This window comes from Chinchilla lanigera, unplaced genomic scaffold (assembly GCF_000276665.1).
Source record: "Chinchilla lanigera isolate Chin_1 unplaced genomic scaffold, ChiLan1.0 scaffold00004, whole genome shotgun sequence".
Taxonomy (NCBI): Eukaryota; Metazoa; Chordata; class Mammalia; order Rodentia; family Chinchillidae; genus Chinchilla; species Chinchilla lanigera.
Genome location: NW_004955405.1, coordinates 1,740,026 through 1,765,093, shown reverse-complemented (window position 1 = coordinate 1,765,093; position 25,068 = coordinate 1,740,026). Strand labels below are relative to the sequence as shown.

Sequence of the window (25,068 nt, the reverse complement as noted above, 5' to 3'; positions counted from 1 at the left end):
ACTCAGTTCAGCTGGGGGTTATAAGTTGACCACCAGTTATCAATCCACTACAGCAGGCGACCCCCAGAAGCTCACAATGAAAAATAAATGGATTATTTCTAGAGCCTCCAGGAAAAAAAAAAAAACAGCCCTGAAAAAATCTACAAATTAATCCTGCAAATCCCATTTCTGACTTCTGACTTCCAGAATTGTAAAGCTGTTTTAAGGCATGAAGAGTGATAATTCACTGTACAAAACTAATAACTGTACTACAACTTCCTATGATATAATAACTAGATATCATCATTTTGGATGATCTTTTATAATATATTGATGATAACCTAGATCAAGTGTAAAGGATGGTAACAGCAGGAGAGATAATTTTCATTCTATGCGGAAAATATATAAATTTGGCAATAAATAGTATAGAATACAAAACTGATTCATATTTCTAATAATTTTCATTTGATCAGTATCATATATCTTAGTAACGAACAAATTTCAAATAAGATTCAGAACTCATTCTATAGAAATCAAGTTCAAACAGTACAAAATTTTATAAATTTTATAAATTTGCATCTTACTGATAGTTCAATTCTCGCTTGCTTCTTGGGATCCCTTCCTACAGAACACAGACTAAGTTCTTTATAAAGTGCTACATATTTGCCTTCACACCAAGCAACTTCTAACTCACCACTTCATATTCACAGAGGACTGAATATCTATGATTTCTCTATCATCAGGGTCTTGCTTGAGGCCTTCACTCTTATATCTCAGGTCCTTTGACACATCCCTCTCCTGAACCTCATTCAGTTGAAATTTTTTTCACTTATCAGGCCATGTTCAAATACAACCAGCCCTATGAATTTCTGTGCCTTTCTATAATAATAATAAAACATTATATTAGACAGTTTTTTATTGCTGTGACAAAAAACCCCTGACATATACAACTTAAAGGAGGAGAGATTTATTTTGGCTCTTAGTTGCAAAGGGCTTATCAATGTGCAGTCGGATGTAAGGCAGAAACATCCTGGTGGAAATGTGTAGTGGGGTATGGTGGCTGGGAAACAGAGAGCGGGCAGCAGCAGAAAGGAAAGGGTCCAGGAGCAAGATATAGCACCAAGATCACACCACCATGGTCCAGACAACCAACCCAGCAGTGTGTGTTTTTCTAGGTGCCTCTGAAGCCAGTCAGGCTGACAATCTGGTGTAAATTTCATGCTGAATGTCTTTTACAAAGGGTGTGACACACAGCAGGACTGTAATAAATGGACAACTCCCCACATTCAAGAAAATAACAGAAATGGTAATGATGAAATTAGTATCACTGATGAAGGTCCATAGGAGAAGCAAGAAAAAGAACAAGGAAAAAGGTTTAACTTAGTAAGAGGATAGACCACTATCAGCTCTATTCCTGAGGGTGTCATTATTAGAAATTATAGCCACGCTCTCTTCAGCATGGTGTAGCAACTGGCATAATTCCAATTTTCTACATACTTTTATTCCAAAGTTTCCATCACTGGCAAAGACACTCGGGGGGAAAAAAGTGAACTTAATTCTTCTACCCTTAATTATGTTTTGACAATTGTGTTCTGCTTTTTAAAACTTTCAGGCTTAAATGTTGCTACTAAAGTCTTTCTTTTAAAGCAAGAAATACCTACTTTAAATATACCTTTGTTCTTTTGAAGTATATCCAGCATGGTTTTACTATCAGAAGTTTAGCCTACATTTTCAGTGTTTGTCACATATTCTGACATAAGTGCTCCCATTAGACTTTCTAAGGAAAAAGAGGTTAATCCAGAAAAAGAGGAAATACCAGTGACAAAACATACACTAATGCTGACAATACAATTCAAGAATTTCTGAGAAAATGCAATTTGCTTAGTTGAGCCTCTGACATCAGTGGTTACTTGGAATATTCAAGCTACATTTATATTCAAAATTACTTCAATCACATTATTGATTATAGAGTAATACATCCATCTGACAATTATTTACTTGGTAATTTTCTGTGCTACATATCAGCTGCTATTCAAAAGCATAGAAATACATTCCTGCCAAAACACTTTGCATCTTTCCTTCTCTCTTGGGAATGCGTGGTATTTAGTATTTGCCCACATGATTAAGAATGTCTTTTCTCTAGGTAAAACAAAGCAGAATTTTCTGATGTTTTCCTAATTCTTGTCAGATTTTTAATTTCTGTCATGAAGATTCTATTTGCTTATGATGATTACTATAAACAATACAATCTCTGCCAAATCACTTGAACGTGAAATGAAAGCTGTATTGAACAAATGCTAAATTCATAGCAAATGCGAAAACTTCAAATCAGAATATTTTATTCATTTTATGGCATCTGTTAGCATGGTTCCTTAACACTTCCTAACAGCACAATAAAAATAAAGGAAGCCAAATGCCTTAATGAAGCAGTTTAAGTCTAATATTCTTTTAATATCACATAATAACTAAAAAATGCAGACATTTCTAAATTATTTCCTGTATGGTAGAATTAATTGCACTACATTCCTTCCCCATTTATTTTACATTTGAAATGCATTTTCTTCATTTGTCCTTCCTGCTATCACAGAATACTGCCACAGACAGCATTTCTTCTAAACAATAAGAATGCATTTCTCACACTTGTGGAGGCTGGGATGTGCAAGATCAATGTATAAAGCGAAAGAAGGGGAAATTATGTAAGTATGTATATACAGGACAGCTAACATAGTTGTACTACTGTCTTCTATTGCTCTACAAAAAGGAGCAGTTAATGATTACCTATTCGATCCATCTTGCAGGTCTCTGTTTTCCTGAGAAACCACTTTGAAGATATCAATACGTAACACAACAACCATTGTTAATTTCCTACAACTTTGTCTGTAACTCTGTTTTGTTTGTACTGTTCTTATGCCATTTTGTAAATGGATGTCTGTCTGTTAATATGTTTTCCTTCTTTTATTTTTTAAAGTTAAAAAAAAGATCAGTGTGCAGACAGGTTTAAAGTGTGGTGATGAGAGTCTTCCTGACTCATAAATGGTAATCTTCTCTATGAATCCTCGCATGGTGGAGAAAGCACTCGCCAGGAGCTCCTTTGTAGGAGTGCTCGTATTACTTGTCAGGACTCTGTTTCGTGTCCTGGTCACCTTTCAAAGGGCCCACCACTTAGTGCCTTGCCAGTGGGCATAGAGATTTCAATACAGGAATTGGGAGAGGGCAAAATTTTTGGCCGTTACCATGCATATTAATAACTCAGTTTTTAACATAGATTTTATGTAAGCAGACAGTTCCAGAATATAACAGATAGAACTCATTCCTAGATAAAGTGAACTCATGTTGAGTCCACCTTTGATAGCTTCAAATATTCATGGTCCATCTAAAATAGGTGTGTTAATAATAAGTCATATTTTAAAAATTATCTTGATTGATAAATTCTTAAGGAAAATGTTATAGTATACTTCACACTTAATGTATAACTCTGAATCAGTATTTTAAAATAGTAAATATTTTTAATTGTAAAACGTGATTCAGGCTCTATATAAAATGCTAAAGTTAGAGATAAAGACTGGTTGTGCTGCAAATGAGATCAGTTGCTTTAATTACCACTGAAAATTATGTTATTTAAAAAACATAGTTGTTAATCTGATCTAGTTAACACCAGTGGGCACAGCAATGATCGCCACCTCTGCAATGATCTCATGTCAAAGTTTCTCTTGAGAGCAACAGATGCTGGGAGCACAGCACCAGCCAAACGTGCACATGTTGATTTCTACATTTTCTGAATAAAACTGTCCTGGTGTCTTGTTGGCAGACTGAATAAATGTCTTGGAGAAGCCAGAACAGTGACTTCTACTCTGAAGTCACTCACCAGATTAAGAGTTAGGTTATAATGACACAATTTCTTAAGTTTTTATTTCAAGAAACATATATATATATATATATATATATATATTTTATTTACCAAATTTTCAAGGACTTTATTGGCTTTTGCCTTTTGCTAGAAGTATTTCAAATCTTGTCCTTCACATACAAATGAATCCAGAAATTTCTTCCCATATTCAGTCCATGAAATCTACCATACTACTCAAACTTATCTTACAAAGTCCTCACTTTCACCTATTATTGTAGAAATCTAAACCTAGGTATCTGGTTTTGGGGTTTCTATTCAGGTTAATGATATAGAAAGTGGATCTCTGTATTCAGTTTTCCAAAATCATCTTTTAATTGGCATTTAGTAAATGATGTCCATTAATTTTTTAAAATGTGCTCTTTGATTAGAATAAGTAGATGAAATAAAAGCTCAGTGTTTGAAATACTGCTAAAATATGCCTTCCAAATAAAATGTTTCTATCTGTATCACTTGGAGAACTCAAAAACAGGAGAAATAAATGGCACCAACCTGGAGAAAGAGGAAACTTTAAGAAAGGCAATGAATGTGTGTGCTGGATGACACGGTAGGAAGTGTAATATTTTTAGTATGTATCGGTGCTGACAGTACTTTATCTTGCACATACCTCCCTTAAATCATCTGAACAGCATGTGAGAAGAACCTGGACAGCAGTTAAGATGCTAGTTGGTAAGAGGAAAGTACTTGCTTATTATTCCCACTAATTTTTTTTCCTTGAGGTCTAATATGTCTGAGAGACACTGCAATTCTTTTAATATTAGCTAAGATTGATTTTGTCTTTAATTTTATAAGCATTTTATTTTTCTTACTAGGACACAGAATTCTCTTTCTTCTTATTATATAAACAATCATCATATAACTGTAAAGACATCTGAAAAAAATCAAGTATTAAGTATAATATTCACACTAAATTTATCTTGATAGAACCTGGCATACACTTATCCTTCATCATCACATCATAAAAATACTGCTTTGTAGGTGCTATTCAATTTAAATTTTACTCGTAATGTTTATAATCCAATTTCATTGACATATTCTTTGAAGAACTCAGTAAGACTTGAAGGATCCAAAGTGAATACAAATTTGGTGACATTTAAATGAAATTTCCAAAATCAATGTAAATGAAAATGATATTGAGAAATATAAATGAATAGACTGGTAAATAAATAGTAATAAAATCTCTTATTTCTTTCTATATTCATTCCACTCAAAATTCCTCATACCTAAGAATGTAACAGCATTGAAAATGGACTTAATAGAAGAATATCACATATCAATATGAGAGATCAATGGTTGTTACAAATTCTTCATCATTTCCAACAAAAGTTGCAATTCCTTTCCCCTTTCCTGAAGGCAATGTTAAGTCTCAGTGCCTAGACCTCATAGTACAACCACACTGACACTCTGTATCTGCATCACTGAGGAAGTGGTTAAGTTAAATTAGGGTGAGACCTTAAGCCAAAGAATTAATGTCTTTATTAGAAGAGGAAGAAATCCAGGGATGCATGCACACAGAGGAAAGTCCACATGAGCACACAAGGAAGCCAAATAGAAAGGCTGAAGAAGAAACCAAAAATGCCTCGATCTTGTTTGTCTGGCTTCCAAAAATCTGAGAAAACAAAGTTCTATTGCTTACACAACCTAGTCTATGGCATTCCTCATGGAGCACTGTCCTTAGGAAGGCTGGCTTGCAAAGGTAGGCTTGGCTTGTATAGGAAGGAAGAGGGTGGGGGAAGGAGGGAAAAGGGGCGGGGACGGAAAGAGAGAGAGAAACAGAGACAGACAGACAGACCTCTACCTCACTTAAGACTACAAATGATGCAATTCTCATTCTCTGTTTGACTGTACTTACTTTAAAACCTCCTAAAATTCTGACAAAATGAGCACAGTCAACATGCAGCCATAAAAAAGAAGAAATAACCATTTTAGTCTTATAAGATTTGAAATATTTGATTATGCAGAAATAAGTAATTGAAGCATTCTTTTATTTTTAACTAATCAAAAACAATTGCTTAAAATGCATGTATTATAGAAAATAGGTCGTACTTAAAATACATTATTAGAGAAACATTGATGATATTTAAATTTTTAGTTACAGTAAAACTATTTTCATAATGACTATGGTCCGAATATCCCTTCTAAAGTTCAGGCTAAAATTTAATTGCCAATATGGCAGGATTACGAAGTGTGAAGAAGTGACTCCATGAATGGAGTGAGATCATCCCTGTGGGGTCAGTTACTGCAGGATGCACTATTCAGTGACAGCAGAAGCACATTCACTAAGACAATAATATAAGCACATAATACACATAAAAGTATATGGTTGTATATTTAGAATTACCTTGGAGAACTGTAGTTTTGTCTGCTAATTTCTGCTGTTAAATACTAATGAATCGTATTTCTCTCCCATAGGAGTTGGCATATCAAAATTATCTCAAAATGTTTGGTAGAGTTTTACCTCTGTGCTTTTCATTTATTTGAGAAAGGAGATGACCAGAAACTAATATTACTGGCATCACTGAATATACACTCTAGTAAAACCAATATAATCTGCCACTTCACTAGGAGTCATGCAAATCTTACAAATAAAATACCATTAACCTCTATTTCAGTATATTTACATACAACACCAGAAAAATAGCTTATGAGGTAAAACTAGGAGAATGTAGAGAATATCAGTTTTAAGAATTGTCCTTAACTTTTGTTTCCTCAGAATGTTAAATGTACAATCACTTAACAATTTCTGCTGGCTTGCCATTCAAAACCTATTCAGTGTTCCACCACTTCTTAACTCCTCCGCTTCTACTCCTCCAGTCTAAGTCACTACAGTCTCAAGCACAGGATAGGAGACTTAACTGCCTCCTTCAAACATGAGCCCTTATTAACTACATCGACATAGAAGTCAAAATAATAGTTTTTAAATAAAGTCTAGCTATGTGATTCCTCTTTTCTCAAACATCCCGGTGTTTCCCCATCACTTGAGTCCATATCATAATCTATGCAATCTTTCCTGATAAATTATCTAAATAATCTGACCACTTGCTACTTGTCCCTTTATTCACTCAGCCTGAGCTGCAGCACCACCCCGGCCTAAAATGGCCATGCTCTTGCCTGTTTGTTTTTTTTTTTTTTTTTTTTCTGTTTGTTTGTTTGTTTTTCTCCGGTACCGGGAACTGAACTCACAATCTTGCGCTTGCCAGGCAGGCGCTTTTGCCGCTGAGCTAAATCCCCAGCCCTCTTGCCTGTTGATAGTGTTTACACTTGTTCTCAAGTCTCTTGCCCAAGAAACATGAGTGGCTTTCTACCAGTTCTCATTACGGTCTCTTAAAATATCCCCTAATCTACGTGGGTTTTCTTAGGTCATCCTGTTAGAAACTGCCACACACTCCAGTGCCACTTTCTTTATTCCAAATCCAGCTTTATTTTTTACCATAGCATTTATTATCTATACCTGAAATGTTATGTTTGTTTGTTATGAATTTCTTCTTGTTGACACTAAACTTCAGGATAACAAAGATTCACTCTATGCTATTTATATTGAAGCTTCAATATCTTAGAATATTATCAAGCACATTGGAGGAATTTGACAGATAGATTCATTCAAAATTAATAAATGAAAAAGAGGGTCAAGTCAAGAAGAGACCAGAAATATAGAAAAGTACTATAGTGGGCTCTTTCCAGGACACTCGCAAAATGATTTCCAATACTAACAGAAACTATTAAATCCAAGAAATGAAAAGTGACAATAATCTCTCTCTCAAACACATAAATATAAATCTGTCCAGGATATATAGCAGAGGATGCTCTGAAGTTCATTCCACAATTTGGTTCTCCTCCTACAGTTGCCAAAGATGTTCTTTTCAATTATGATACTGTTAGTGAAAACATATTAAAACTAATCACTACACTGATATTACGTGAAACAGTAAAATATCAAGCCCTTTATTTATAGTGGGCTTACCTTAATATTTGAAATGAACTGAATAATGTTCCTTGGCTGCCCATTAGGCATTTAGGAAGCTACAGTTATCTTACTAGAGAAATCTGAAGTACTAAAGAAAAATATATCATCATATACTTCTGATAAAAAGATACTCATTGTTACAGAAGACATTACGCTTTCTTTTTTGCAAGCAGTTTTATTATATTTATGTTTTCCCTTGAGACAAAATTATTATAGTTACTCTTTCTATCACATAATAAACATTTCCATTATTATTTTTTCATATGTAGAATCTGATTTATGAATTTAACTACATAGTAGTGGGTATGAGATTAATTGTATGATTTGTGAAAATGAGTATTAATCAGCAATCTTCATCAAAGTAAATGAAAAGCTTCATGTTTAAATATATTTTTCTAGTCCTATTTGGAAACAAGGTCCAAAGGGCTGAGGGGAAAGATTTCTGCTTCATATTACTTACAACATAGAAGTTTTTTGACTTAAGTATGGAGATCTAGCTTATTATATATTATTCTAGGTATTTTCCACTTATTGTTTTGTTTAACTTTACTCTTCAGAATCTGATGATGTGGTTGCATTTCTTATTATAGGTGGAGAAAAAATGGTAGGCCAGGGATTAGACGAGAGGTAGGGTTTGACCAGTTTGCATTGCCTCTAATGTTCCTGACTCTCTTTGCTGCTTTATTAAAAACAAATGCTGTTCTCAAAATAGAAACTTGTCAATATTATAGGAACCACACAAATGTCTTTTACTTAAAACAAGACTGTCCAAACAGTTGATGATAGTTGCATATTTTCTGAAATATTTTTTCTACACAATGTGTGTATTAGATAATGGGAAGAAGATGATATGATTTAGCTCACCTTACTAAGTCCTGTTTTGGGCTCTAGGAGAAATGCATCATTTCTCTCCAAATATCCCAGAAATATTTTAGCTATTTCTTTCTCTGCCCCTTACTTAAAAAGTGACTGTGAATCTTAAATTTAGGATTCTGTCAGATTAGAAGATTCTCCAGACAAAATTCTATTTCACAGGAGAACACTGAAGAGGTTTTTTGCCCCCAAGTATCCTGGCTGCATATGGAGAAAGGGATGATCTTTAAGAGAAAGCTGAGAGAGAAAGTTTCTCTGGGCCAGCAGTGCTGAACCTATGGCATGTGTGCCGCAGTGGGCTGCTCAAGTCATTGAAAGCTCTAAAGGTCCACGATCAGAGCCTGACTGCAAGGTGAGGGCGGGGATGAGAAAAAGGAGACAGAGCATCTGGAACTCCACAAGGACAGGAAAACTGGGAAAGAGGAAGAGCCACACTCTATATCAGTGTCTAGGAAGGTGGATGTGCTAGAGATGCTCTCCCCTTGCACATTCTGGGTGTGCAGATACTAAACCAGGAACCCAAACTTCATAGGGAGAGAGCGGGTAATGGGCTGAAAAACTACAATAAATTATTATCATGTAAAGGTTACTACGGAGGGCACTCTCCAATACCTTTGTGCACTTTTGGAGCAGAGCCTAAGGAAAAACATAGTTTAATTTCTTTCTTACTGAATTATTGCAGGACAAAAGTAAGACAGTACAGTAAAATAACAGGATATTCTAATATATTTAAATAAGAAAAGATCCTTTCTGAATGAAAAGAGACTAAATATGCTTAATTGAAACAAATAAATTTGGAAAATACGATGAACCATACTGAGAAAATAAACAACCCGTGATGCTGTTACAGAGACTTTAGCAATAATGAGCCAACTTTAGCTTCAAAAATATTGGGTCTAGAAATAATATTGATTCTAGGAACTGAGTTTACTAATAACTGTGTCTACATAAGAAGGATTAAAAGAATCTTCCTACTAAAGTGCAGTAATATTTGGTGGCTGTACAGCATTGCTGGTGGCACATTTTCTTAGGGAGTAAGGGGCAGATCATATGGGAAGCAACTAGCAGGTTCCAAAATATCTGGGAGAGTAACAGAAAGAAATGGTAGAATGAACTCATAAAAGCATTATTGCCTGTGCCTCAAGTGTTTCTCTTGTGTTTACTTTAAGCTGCTTCAAAGTTTGCAACCTGGCATGTATATCTTTGATCTATTTGGATTTATTTTTGTACAGGGTGAGAAATAGGGCTGTAGTTTCAACTTTCTATGTGTAGAAATCCAAGACTGCCAGTATCACTTCTTAAACAGGATTTCTCATATCAAAGTTATATTTGTGGCTCCAAATCCAGAGTCAGATTACATTAGCTGTAGAAGTGTTTCTGAGTCCCCTCTTCCGTTCCACTGGTCTACAGATCTACTTTTGTGCCAGTGCTATGTTGTTTTTGTCACTATGATTTTTAATATAATTTGAGATCAAGTATTATGATGTTTCTAGTTTTGCTCTGGTGGCTTAGTATTTCTTTGGGTATCGATGGGTATTTGTTTTCATGTATCAATTTTAGGATGGTTTTCCTACTTCTGTGATGAATGCCATGGGTATTTTGATGATTATTGCATTAAATCTGTGTATCACTTTCATGGTCATTTTCAGAATATTAATTCTGTCAATCCACAAACATGGAAAGTCTTTCCAATTTTTATGTCTTATTCAATTTCTCTCTTAAGTGTTCTGCAATTTTCATTGTAGAGTTCTTTTATCTCTTGGTTAGACTGATCAACAGGTGTCTTTGTTTTGACACTATTGTAAATGTTTTTTTTTTTCCTTATTTCTTCTCACGTATTCTATTGTTAGTGTCTAGAAAAACTATTGATTTTTTTAATGTCAGTCTTATATGCTGCCTCTTCATTAAAACTGTTCATCAATTTGAAAAGTCTTTTCACGAAATCTCTAAAATCTTTTAATGGTGGGATTGTATGTAAACAAGCATAATTTATTTCTTCCTTTATCATATGTATCCTTTTTATTGCTTTTTCTTACCTAATTGCTCTGGCTAATATTCTTAGTATTATACTGAATAGTTGTGAAAGTAGACATCATTGCTTAGTTGCTCATTTTTACTTGGAAATGCTTTTAAATATTTCCCATTCAGAATGATGTTGGCTATGGATGTGTTGTAGATGACCTTTATTATATTTGGGAATGATCCTTCAATACCATTTTTTAGTGCTTTTATCATGAATGGGTGTTAAATTTTGTCAAAGGTGACAAATTTTATCTGTGACCATTGAGAAAATCATGTGATTTTATCCTTGATTTTATTTATCTATTGTATTATGATTATTGGTTTGCATATGTTGAACCATCTTTGCATCCCTGGAATGAAGCCAATTTGATCATGTATATGATCATTTTAGTACTTTGTTGAATTTAGTTTGCAAGTCTTTTATTAGGGAGTATTATATCTATACTGATCATACATATTGGCCTATAGCACCCTTTTCCTGCTGGTGGCTTTGTCTGGTTTTAGATTCAGGATGATGAAGGCCTTGTGGAATGAGTTTGGAAGCATATCTGCCCTTTTATTTAATGGAGTAGTGTTAGGTGGGTAGTGTCTTTCCTTAAAAGTCTACTGAAATTCAGCATGTGGTCATGGGATTTCTTTGTTAGCAGACTTTCTTTTTATCATTGTTTCAATCTTGCTGCTTATCAATAAACTGTTATGTGCTTTATATCCTCTTGGATAAGTTTTGGTAGACTGTATGTCTAAAAATTTATTCATTTCTTTTAGAGTCTCCAGTTTATGAGACTATCAATTTTGAAATTAGTTCCCAGTAATCTTCTGGATTTCAGTGGTATCTTCCATAACATTTCCCTTTTCATTTCTAATTGTATTGATCTGAATATTCTTTATCTTTTTATTGGTTAGCTTGGCTAAGGTTTAATGTATGTTGTGTATCTTTTCAGTGAAGCTACTCTGTGTTTCATTGCTCCTGTGTATTGCTCTTTTAGTGTCTGTCTTATTAATTACATTTCTAATCTTCATTATTTGCTTCCTTCTGCTGAGTTTTGTTTTTAGATTACTCTTCATTTTTCCAGACCCTGTGGTGAATCATTAGTCCATTTATTTGAGATCTTTCTATGTTTTTTGAAATAAGCACTCCTACCTTTAAACTTCCCTTTTAGAATTTCTTTTGATGTAACCAAGAGATTCTGCTATTTCCACTGCATTTTCATTTAGGAATCCAATAGCACAGGAAAAAAACAATAGCAAGAATCATCAAATTGAAAAGTTTCTGCACAGTACTAGAAACAATCAATTGTGAAAAAACAACCTACAGAATGAAAGAAAATCTTTGCTAACTATTATTCTGAGAGGATTAATATATGGACTATAAGTAATTTTAAAAAATAATAATAAACAATAAAATAGCCCAGTCAATAAAAGAATTGGAAATTTCTCAAAAGAATAAGTACAAATAACTGATAATTATATGAAAAAATTGTTTAACATCTTTAGCCATAAGGGAAATGCAAATCAAAACTACATTGAGATTTCATTTTAACCCAGTGAATATAGTTATCATTAAAAATAGAAAAAGTAATAAATACTGGTGAGAATGTAAGGGTAAACAACCCCTGTACAGTGTTAGAGGAAATATAAAATAGTAAAGTCCCTATGGAAATCAATATTGAGGATTCTCAAAAACCTAGAACTAGAACTACCATTTGATCTAGATATACTCCTCCTGGAATATATCCAAAGGGATCAGGGTTAGCATAGCAGAGTGATACCTGCATATCCATGTCTACTAGAGCACAGTTTACAATAACCAAGACTTGGAACCAGCCTAAGACTTGGAACCAACCAATACCAGCTGAATGGTTAGAAAAGTATGATGTATATATATATTTTTTTCCAGCCATACAAAAGAAAATTTTGTCATTTGCAGAAAAATACATGGATTTGGAGATCGTTACATTGAGTGAAATAGGCCAGACTCAGAAACACAAATATTGCACATTGTCCCTAATACATGGAATCTAAAAAATAATGACAAGAAAGGAGAAGGAAAGCTATCATTAGACAAAAGGAAGGGACAGTGCGAGGAAGATGTAAGGGTAGGCAGTGTGGGGAGGAACAGGATCAAAATCTGTTGTGCACACTGAATCACCTCAAAGAAAATGTGAAACTAAGGGGCAAAGCGGGACAGTGGGGTAATGGGAGAAATGTAGTATGTTATACACATGTACAAATTGCCATAATGGAACCCATTCAGCTATATGACTGGAATAAAATCTGAAAAAGATAGAAATAAAAACAAAAACCACCTGTGACTCTGTTCAATATTATTCAACAGGAAACTATAAAAATCTGATGGTTAACCAATTCATTTTCTGTTTTGTCAAAGCAGGGCTTCACTTAAATCAATGACCTTGAACACTTGTGATTATATCATAGTTATGTGATATCACATTATTCCCATCCAAGTAAAATTGGCAGTCCCTTGGCGCATCCATAACGATGTCATGGCATATCAGCACATATGTGTATGTGGTTGATGTAATAGGGAACGCTATCAATAAAACATATTATTCTTTTCCCCCTTTTGCTTCTAAATCTATGTCTGTGAAGTTATAAATTTTGAGATCCTAGCAATTTCTCAGGACCAACAGAATGACTGGAAAATGTGTGACTTGATTACTTGTAGTGTTTTGAAAGGACTGTGAAATATGCATCATCTTGTATGGAGGATTCACTCAAACACTTTCATGGCTTGCTATATACGATACACATGCAAGAGGAAGAGGGGATGGCTGAGGTGAACTAGAGTGTATGTGCCCTGTCCAGATGGAGAAACTCCACTCTTCTCTGGTTACTCAGTTTCATGGGAGAATGCTTACTCGAGATTGAATTAAGTTTTAAACAGACAGAAATGTGTGTTAAGTAATAAACAAGAAGCTTAGCAGGTGCCGAACTGTTGTGTGAGGACAATAAGAAATAAGTTAGTATGTGAGGTTTAAAATACCTTTCAGAGCTGATCTGATTTCACTTAATATGAAGAACAGACTCCAATGCTAATAAAGTTGGAAAACACAGACTTACCAGGAAAAAAAGGCATCTGGTCCTAAGTAAGATTTAATTGTCATCTTCAATGCTTGTATCTCAAAGTTTGACCTCCTTCCAAATTTAAAGCCTCTCCCCGGATGTTACCCAGGTTTTTTCCATGTTTAATTTAATAGATCTTATTTTGGAACATTCCTTACAATAACCAATTTTTCATCTAACATTCAAGTCAAGAATAAAAGTATAAAAAAAAGTCTAGATATTAGTGTGAGAGGAATTGCTAGCTTTTTTAAAAAGATCGCATTTGTTCCTATTTCAAACCGACTGGTCAAAATGACTTTCATCTGAATATGACTCCAAGGACGCTGTGCAGGAGCAGTTTACTTTCACATTCGCCCACCCTGCTAGTCCAGAGTAGCTGTCATTTCGTTTCCTCTTTCCCCATCTTCAAATAAGTTGTCTTCTTTTATTAAAAAAAAAAAAATAATAAAGATACTGTGTAAAGAAAAGCATTGATCTTGATAGTAGCTTAGGTAAAAATCAGGTATTATTGTTCAAGTGTTCCATGAGTTTGTTCAAAATGGGCCAGGGAAATGGAAGCAAGATTTTTATTGGTCACTTAAAATCAACTTCCTCAACTAATCAACAGTGCTTATCGTCCATAGGCTTTGCTAGTTGAATAGTAGGGTGGGTTATGATAGAGTTGAGTTCTGCAGTCACTGTCCCTTAGGAAGCTAAATGTACAGGGAATAAGAAAAAATATAACACACATTTTTATACTTACTGTGTTAGTGAAATGCTGTAATTTTACATGAAGTTTTAGACCAGTAGAAATTATATTATCAGGTTTTTCCCTCCAATATGGATGTAAGAATACAACTATTTTCTATGTCTTCAATACTTCACCAGTATTTGTTCAATTATAATGCACTGTACTACTGAGGTACTTCTCAAAATATTTTCCTTATATTTTGTGATAATAAAAAATATATGAGTATTCTATTATTTATTTCTAGAATAACAACTTATGAACTAAAAATAAAAGAAGGAAACACTTGAGCTTTACTTTATGATTTCAAATTGAATTTCAAATACAATTTTAAAGTAATTCTGGGATGATTTCATAGATTATAATAATTTTTGAAAAATATAAATCATGTTCTTTTCACCAAAGAAGTAATTTAAGGTAAATTATAAGTACACTGGCCAATGAAAGCCAATATTATATATTATAAGCACTTGAAACATTTAATTGCTTCCAAAAACCATTTATACACATTAACTCAAAAACAATATTGATTTCTTCATACCAATTAAAGAATATAACTAGAATTATATTTCTATTAGCTTTATGTCAGCAGATTTTAGAATACATTTGACTTTTTAATCTTTGTTTAAAAATACATTAACTTTTAAGAGAATGTGGTTTCTTGTGACATTTTGAAAATTTTATTGAATTCTTGATAGAGGTGCTTCTTCTATAAATTTTGCTTTATACCATAAAATGGAAATATCAGATAGTAGTAGACTTCATTGGATTAGTATTAGGTTATTTTGTTACAAAATAATGAAATATTTCTCAGTGAATAATGCCATAAGAATACTGTCCATTATTTAACTATTTTCTGATATTTAGAAGTAAGCTTTTAACAATTTTTGCCTAACATTAAGCAAATAGTGCATCTATAACTAGAAAACTAAAGACTCTTAATGGAACCAACAGCCTTCCATAATTTTCATTTCAACAACACACAAATATTGAATAAAAGAATATCCATAGCACTCAATATTAGGTATAAGCCACACAAAGTGCAGCAACATACAGTGTTTATATGGAAAAGAAGTTAAATACAATTATGTGACAAAATACAACAATCATGAAAGTATAACACACCCCTAAAGATGCATCTTCTGTTTTTAAGTCTAGTTATAAAGAAACCACCCCACATATGTGCACTGTCCTAACTTTCTAAGTTTTTTTCCCTAAGGATTACCTTTATTTATAATACTCCTAATGATAGCCAGCATTCTTGATACAAATAAAAATAGCTGATGTTCAAACTTTGACTTAAAATGAAACATCTAATCTAATCTAAAATGGCAAACTGAGATGCTATATTTGCTATATAAATAACCTCTCACACTGATGAATGGGACTAGTTATACCAATTAAATACTTATTTGCATATCTATTTAAAGATATTAAATGTGGGAGAATGAGTCGATATCTCAATGATTGATGTTGACTTTTATTTTGCAACTATTATGTCACTGGTGACCTGGTGTTTATGAGGAAAATATAACTACTGATGAAGGCCACAGGATTCATTCTAAAACTATGACTTCATTCACCAAAACAAGAGATGGGGAATCAAAGCACTGCACTACAATGTCTGCATCTCACATGAAAGACAATTATTTCATCAAGTATCCCAAACCTTTACGTTGAGTTAGCAATAGGGTGACAATGAGCAAAAAGAAATTGACTTGAACATTTGAAATCAGATGCAGTTCACCTCGCTTTCCATGCATGATTCTTTAGTTTAAATTCTTTCTTAACCTAAAAGTATTAAAAACAAACTCCCTTTTGTTTATTTTTACCTTGAAAGGCACTGGTTCTTCAGCGAGAGGACTAACCGGAAGCGAAGCGGTGCTACTTGCTGGGCTCATGTCTGAACTCTGCAAAGAAAGCACAGTTCCATAAAAAAGGGTCCTTCTCCAGTCACTTTTATTATTTCCACCTCAGAATATAAATCATGCCATGATTATACAATGAATCATTCCTTATATAGAAATAATTGGCAAATTAGACTGTCATGTCTATTCTTGTTTCAAGGGGATTTCATTAAATACATTGGCTGTTTTCTGTGTTAGGGTGATATTTAATATTACCTTGGTTAATTTTTATTTTTATCTTTTCTTTGGAAATTGAACTATATCTATAATGATTCATTATGTTGCTGTCTCACTATCTTTCAAATTGATTTTCAAACTTAGCAAATATTGTTTCCTTTCTTCAGAGAATTAAATTATTGCACCTACTTTTTTCATTATGTAAATAACTCCTGCCATTAATAAACAATTAAAAACTGAAGAAATACCGTTTCTAAAATTTCTATACCTATAATAAACATTTAAAATCTTGCTAAAATTTTTTAAGATTTACATAAATATTATAGCAAGACTAGAATATTGCTAATGCTGACTTAATCCTTTAAAAACATAATCAATTAAAACTTCTCAAATAAGACATATGATTTTTTTTTTTTTAAAAGGAGGGAAACATTAACAGACATACAACATTTTACAACATATCACAAGCACAATACAGACAATACAGAGTTCCAAACAAAGTGGTAGGGAATTAACAATGGTGGTTGTATTACATATTGATATCTTCAAAGTGGCTTCTCATGAAAACAGATATAGACATGCAATACTGGTCAACCAAAGACTCATTGACAGTTTCTTTCAGCATAGAAACAGCAAGGACATATGAATTAGAAGTTCATTTTTTTTTTTTTTTTTTTTGGTTTTTCTCTGGTACCGGGAACCGAACTCACGACCTTGCGCTTGCAAGGCAGGCGCTTTTGCCGCGGAGCTAAATCCCCAGCCCCTTAGAAGTTCATTTTTAATGTGCTTTGCTAAAAGCAAGCAAAATCTACTAAAATAGGCAATAAGTGATAAAGCTTTGTTATATTCTAAACCATTTTCTCAGGGAAGTTCTTTTACTGTAGATAAATAAATCACTAAAGAATAATGTGTGTCTACAGATTTGAGCTTTGTTTGTAAATTTACATACACAGAAATATAGGGGGAACCTGCAGTAAAAATTAAATTAAAAGAATGATTTAACTTTGATTAAGATAAGGTAATAAGTAGACAAATGTGGCTGACTTAAGTTCCAAGAAAAGAACATATTCAACTGTAGATGTCAAGCAGTTGCTACCGCAGATCCAAAGCCATACAGTTTCCTTATATTCAAATTTTTAATTCATTTGACTAAATGGACCCATTTTAATTATCCATTAAGATGAGATCACTTCTGATTTTCTGCTCTAGAAAATAAGGACTACATTCATGAGAAACAAGATATTCACCAGAATTTTCATATAATGTGCCAAATTTATTTTAGAAATTATGATAAGTCTACATATTAAGGGATAACCTCTATAGGAAGACTTTAGGTAAAAAGTGCACAACGTTTTTAATCTACTAATGGAAGCTGGAAAACACATGCACCACATATTTTAGGTGAGTTGGTTATTCTTCTTCATTTCTAACTACAACCAGAGATTCTAGCCAATTATTCCACCAAAACCAGAAAAGTATATGAATTACTGACTCTAACAATATGTTTAAATGACACAACACAGAAATAAAGACTTTCTTCCAATTTACTGCATTATTCCATCATAAAAATGTGGGCAATTCTTTGCAGAAATATAAAATGTGATGGAAAACAAGACTCTTGAACTATTTTTCTCAGTGTGAAATCTCTCATGAGAATTTAGGAAACTGACAGAAAACAGTTTGGACACAGGTGAATTACCAGACATTTACCTATAGTATTAAAAGCATACACAATTTATTAAAGAATAATGTTCTTTAAACAACATATTCAGATAGCAGTGACATTCAGTTGTGAAAATTGTGAAGTCTGGATCACATTTTTGCATAGCAAAGGTTTTAAATTCTCACAAGAGGATGAACTCTAAATCAAGATTCATAGCAAGCTTTTCTAAGATTTAACATCTCCTAGGACTTCTCAGAAATAAATGCGCAAAATTCTAAGGGCTCTAGAAAGTAGACCAAGCTGTGCCTCCCATGATATTCATCCTATGAATATCATCCTTAGAGGAAACTGTTCTGGCTTTAACTTTCAAATCCATCCTATAGTGTGACACTTTGACTGTTGCTCTTGGAATATCTTGAGGTGAAGGCTTTAAAGACGAATCAGTCTAACATGACAACATCTGATAAACTGCACTTATTTATCAACTTCAGAAAAACGTAACAAAAATCACAGGAAATCACCTTCATTTTTATCTTACTGTTTGCACATTTTCTTTTCAGTGATCTGCAATTTAGATGTCATTCCAGTATGTTTGTTCTTTTAGATAAAATTATGGAAAGTCTTTTGTATGTAAGTATTAACCATAATTCATATTTTAGTTAATGTGCCCTTTCTTTCAAAAACACTAACACTGACATAATTCTCTGTCAATATATAAATTGATATGCTTCATAAATGACTTTTTAGATTTTGAAAAGCTCACTGTTAGTTCACATTTTCTTTGTGAGATATTTTATTAGAATTATATTTTCATATGCTTTTGTTACATTTCCTAAGTTTGAAAACATTTGGTTCACAATAAGGTGAAGATAAATCCCAAGGGAAAATAAAAGATGCCTTACATAAAAGAAACAAGTATCTCAACCAAAGCAATCTCCTCAGTTCTCATGTAACACACTGGAGTTTTGCTTTCCATCGATGACTGCACTAGATGTCCTTGATACATTATTAGGGGTTTATCTGAATTCTATCAAGGGTCCTTATTCTTAACCTTTCATTGTAAGTCTGCAAGACAACCTGCTTCTTTCCAATACTACAGGGGATAAGTAATACAAACCTAACATTTTTCCTATGCATAAAATATTACTTCACCCAATTTTATAGATTTCTCTTATTTTTGAGCATTTCAGAGGTATTTCCATGACTATTACCCCCCTTCATACTTATTGTACAGAATTATTTCTATTTGCTCTGGAGAAACTATTCGCTAATTTGTTGCTGCTATTTTATTTTTAAAGAAATTTTTATTCATATGTGCTTGCAGTAGCAAACCGCATTTCTTGCGTGGAGTTGCTACACGTGCACAGCACATCTTCACTCTCTTTTCTTCCCTCCCCTTCCCCTTTCTCCCCATTCCCTTCATCTCTTTGTCCCTATCCCTTTTTCTCCGCTTCCTATTCTCTATCTTTGCATTTTATCTTTAAATTATTTATAAGTTTGGTTTCTCATATGAGAAAACGTGATATTTAAACTTTTGTGTCTAATATATTTCACTTAACAGCTGCTCTCAAGGAGTTGTTGCTGTTTTAGAATGTAATTCCTCTATACTATCACTCGGTCAAATGTTACCCAGAGGGGCATGCGCTAAAGATTTGGTCCCAAACCAGTAATGCCATGGGGAGGTTCTGGAACCTTTAAGAGGTAGTGTCCACTTGAATCTTCCACTCAAATTGGCCATGCTCTTGCAGTGCACACTGGAACCCTGGCCCTTTCTCTTTCTCTCCATCACTCCCTGCTGGCATGACGTGTGCAACTTCTACTGCTTGTTTCCTGCTGGATGCACTGCTGCTCCACAGCCTAAAAGCAGAGGCCACTGAGCAGCGACTGACACTTCCAAACCTGTAAGCCAAATAAAGTTTCTTCCTGTAAGTGGTCTCTCTCGGGTATCTTCTTATAGTAACTCAGCACTTACTAGCACACAGTAATCTTGTCCTTTGGCTGTTAACATCTTGGCAATTTTGTTCATATATATCTAATGTATCTACCATATAATGCAACTGCTGAAAATATATATTAGAAGAGTTCTATAGAATATACATACATACACAACCACCATGAGAACCAAGATACAGAGTATTTTTATCCACCCACAATGTCACCTCATGCAGCTTTGAATTCAGCCTCTCCCTGTTCTCAGAAAATACAGGGTAGCCGTTCCATTGCTATAGTTTGTTTGTTTTCTTCTTTTTTGTTTTATTTCAAATTTCATGTGGAACATTTCAAATGAAAATCTACATAGGGCTTCTTTTTCTTTTCACTCAGAAAAAATACTTTTGAAATTCATTGTTATGTTTCTACATATTTCAGCAGTCCCTGTTTTTGAAATATCCCATAGTATTTCATATTGGACACACATATGTATAGCTAATCACCTGTGAATGGCATTTGTGAGGCTTTCCCTTTGAGCTTTTATGAATGACATTTGCTGAATATCTGTGCATTTTTGTAGAGCTGTATTATTATTTTCCATGTGAGTACCTGACACTGAAATTGTTGGATCTTGTGATAAATGTGTATTCAATGTCATGTCAATCTTAAAAGATATGGACAACTGTTTTCTAAAAGCTTTGTGGTAGTTTACATTTCTACCTGTATTGTACTATCAGTCTTTTTATTACTTTTCAATGTTTTACATTTTTCCTGTTGTATGGGTGTGTGGAATTTGCTCATTGTTACTTTTTCTTTCACTTCTCTGGCTGGCTGTGATGCGCAGCATCATCTCCTGCCTAGTGACCATGAATATACCTTGCTTTGTGAGGTGTACACTCCAATATTTCCTCTCATTTTCTTGATTGTTGGGCTTTTCCAATGATACAATCCTTTGGGCTTTGAACACAAATGCTTTGTCATATATGTTTATTACAGACATTTTTACCCAGTTTATGTCATACCTCTTCACAATTTTAATAGAATGTTCCAAAGAGTTTCAGTTTTCTTTTCTATTTGTTCTCAGTCTGCTGTTTATGGCTTATAGTTTTGGTGTTTAAGAGGCCGTTGTTTGCAGATTTTCTTTTGTTCTACTGACATTTTACTTTACTACATCAAAGCCAAGAAACTGCAAAATTAAGGACTTATTATTTGAAATTTGATCTCCAATTTCATGATGTATAATGAAAACTAAATAATACTAATCTTAATAATCTATACTTTCTAGCAGAAATTTTTCACAGATTAATTTCATTTTTAGCTGGTAACCTAGGCACTTTCCTTAACCTCTCACATTATGTGGAAGTACAATATTTACATGTGTCTTAGACATATTTAACTACAATAAGTAAATGATAAGTAAAAATACCCAGAAAGGGAATAGCTGGTTTAGATAGGACCTCTAATTCCAGTTTTTTGAGTGGGTGCACCAGTCTACACTCCCAGTAACAGTGGAGAAGGGTTCCTTTCCCCACAGCCCCTCCAGCATTTGCTATTGGTTGATTTCTTGATAGCCATTCTTTCTGGGGTGAGATGGAATCTCAGTGTTGTTTTAATTTGCATTTTTCAAATGACTAATGGGGTTGAACATTTTCTCATGTATTTATTTGCCAGTTGTATTTCTTGATCTGAGAAGTGTGTATTCATCTCAAAATGCCCATTTTTTTATTGGGTCTTTGAAGTTTGGGGGCCTGATTTTTTAAATTCTTTAAATGTTCTACATAGAAGTGCTTTTTCTGAAGGACAATTAGCTAAATTTCTTTTCCCAATTTATGTTTTCTTTTTACTCTGTTGGTGATTTCTTTTGATGTGCAAAAACTTTTCAGTAGGATGAGATCCCAGTTGTTGATTATTTCAAGTGTTTCACGTGCAATTTGGTTTTTGCTCATGAACTTTCTGTCTACCCCTATGTCTTCAAGATTTCTATGTAATTTCTCTTCCAGAGGATTTAATGTTTCTGTTTTAATATTTAGGTCTTTAATCCATTTTGATTTTAGTTTAGTGCATAGTGATAGACATGGATCTAGTTTTAGTCTTTGGCATGTGGAGAGCCAGCTTTTCCAGCACCATTTATTAAAGAGGCTATCTTTCTTCCCGTGAACATGTTTGGCCCCTTTGTCAACGATAAGGTGGCTGAGTGTGTTTGTAGTTGTGTCTGTATCTTCTAATATGTTCCACTGATCCTCAATTCTGTCTTTTCAGTGCCATGCTTATTTTATCACATGCTGATTTTATCACATCATAACACAGTGATATATGTGCACCCATGTTTACAGCAGCACAATTTTTCATAGCTAAATCTTGGAAATAACCCAAATGCTCAGCAACTGAATAATGGATAAAATAAAGATGTGGTATTTTTACACAATGGAGTATTATTCAGCTATAAAGAAAGATAAACTGCAGGCTTTTATAGATAAATGGATGTAACTAGAGACCATACTCCTAAGTGAAATCAGACCTACTGCTGTAAACATCTTATTAGCTCCCTAGTATAAAAATCTGAAAGAGTAAATAAAATCTAAAAGGTACAATAAATATTATGAAAGGGAAAGTAACTGCTCAAAAGGAAAGAACTGAGATGAGGGAAAGGAGAAAAGACAGAAAGAAGGAAGGGAAAAAATACACACACACACACACACACACACACACACACAAACACAAGATAGCTAAGATAACTGTACTACTAATTTCTACTGGTTTACTGAAAGGAACAGTTAATGTTTAACATTTTGACCAATTTTGCATGCCTATATTTGGTAATCTGAACAACTACTTTGAAGACAACAATGTGCAATATATCAACCATCTTTGAATTCCTATCATCTTATTTTTGAAATTCTGCATCGTTTCTAACTTTTTTATTAGCTTTTATTCTCTTTAAAATAAAATAAATATTTGCTTGCTATATTAAAAAAAAAAAAGACAAGGCACTCTGGAGTATGAGGCAGAAGGGCTGGGAATGTAACACAAGATGAAGGCCCTAGGTTCAATCCCCAGTACTGAAAAAGAAAAGCAAACAAGAAAGGGAACATATTCTCCATTCATAGCTATGTCAAGGGAGGGAAGAAACTGCTAAAGTACTGAAAATGTTACAGCACGCAAAGCTCTCATGTGAGTGAGTGATGTGGAACTTCCTACCGACGTTCAACAGGAGACAGATTTTCAGTGGGAAGTAGAACGAACAAGAGGAACAGTGACTTGTTGACTTACCTTTGACCTTGAGGAAACAGGGCACAAGAACAAATAAAAAGGGCTCTTTTATGCAATTTTCCAGGAGATAAGGAATATTATTTTCTTTTACAAATTTCTCAACAGAATAAAATATGACAATCACAAAGATCTGCATATACTGTCATTTTTAGCAGATCAAAGGCTGCCAAACTAACTGAGAACAGGTATCAACAGGCTTAAATTAAAAGGCTGTAATATGAGAACAATGACAGGAGGCTGACCAGAACCTCTAGATCCTACCAGAGGGCATCAATGCATGTACAAAGAGTTAGGGTGATTTATCATGAAGCTGCAAATAGCAGATAAATGATCTCTTGGAAATCCACACACTGAAGTATCCTTTTACAAACTCTGACTACCAACCTAGCATCTACTCTACCAACCATGAAGTCAGAATTACTGCTTAATATCACTGTTGATGAGGAAAATGTACATGAGTTAAGCTTGTTGAAAAAAGAACAAGAGGTCTTGCAAATTGTAATCATTGGTTTTCTACAACTAAGTAATGAAAATGAAAGAAAAAATTTTATTATAATAGCAGTTTTTCTTGACCTCAAATTGAATTTTAGGCACCAGTTCAGGAAAATAATCCACTTTATGTTATAAAAAATAGCTCTTTAAATGTTTGGTTAGAAATCTAAGATTGGCGTAAGTTCAGCACCAGGAAGGCTGCGGCAGGTGGATCACTGTGAGTTCAAGACCAGAATGAGCCTACACAGAGTTCAAGTCCAGCTTGAACTCTAGTTGGTGAAAAACAACCCCCTCCCCCCAAAATAGAAATGTAATCATGCACAAATCACACTGCTTAACTGACAGTAGGCAAAGTGCACTGGCTGAGTCTTTGGCATTGAATATATCCTGGGAAACTGAAAGACAAAGGCAAAACACCATTAACAGCTACTAGACCAGAAGCAAATGTTGACATTTTGAGAGTTATATATTCACTTAAATTTTCTTTCATATTACTATTGATGAATGCAAATTTTAGCATCACTGAGAAAATAATATTCTGTTCTTTTTGACAGGAAGAATACAACTATTGGTTCATTTACAAATGGTTTTGATATCATCGATGTTCTAAATGGAAAAGTTCAAAATCAACTATTTGTATAATAACATATAAAATTTTAAATTAAATCAGTTTTCAACATTTGTAAGCAATTCATAAATAAGGAAATCACAGTTTAACTGATTAAAGTGAGAGAAGTTTTACAAATATTAGAAATGTTTTATTACATAAGTTATATATCTGCCTCTGATTTAGGAGAAAATGTAATTGTATTAAATCATTTGTTATTAAGATCTCGTGCTTACAGGGAGCCTCGGGTGGGGAGCGCCAGTCTTCTGGCTGGCTAGCTTCTTGCCTGGTGGCTCCCGGAGGGTGGGCCCCCAGCGCACGGGGAGCCTCGGGCGGGGAGTGCCGGTTTTTTGGGTCTTTGGACCGGCGACTCACTCCTGGCCTCGTCGTTCCCCGGAAGGAGGGCTTCCAGAGCACAGGGAGCCTCGGGTGGGGAGCTCCAGTCTTCTGGCTGGCTAGCTTCCTGCCTG

The 25,068-nt window shown here is 34.0% G+C and overlaps 1 protein-coding gene across 3 annotated transcripts in view; it reads right to left on the bottom strand.

Annotated features, from left to right (window-relative positions):
* The window catches only part of Ccser1 (coiled-coil serine-rich protein 1), a 1,107,714-nt gene that overhangs the window by 698,436 nt on the left and 384,210 nt on the right, over positions 1–25,068 (bottom strand). For all 3 annotated transcript variants that reach the window (XM_005374255.2, XM_005374256.2, XM_005374257.2), the window contains exon 7: positions 16,386–16,463. In XM_005374255.2, coding sequence (XP_005374312.1) covers positions 16,386–16,463 — 78 coding nt within the window. The remainder of the gene's footprint in view (positions 1–16,385; positions 16,464–25,068) is intronic.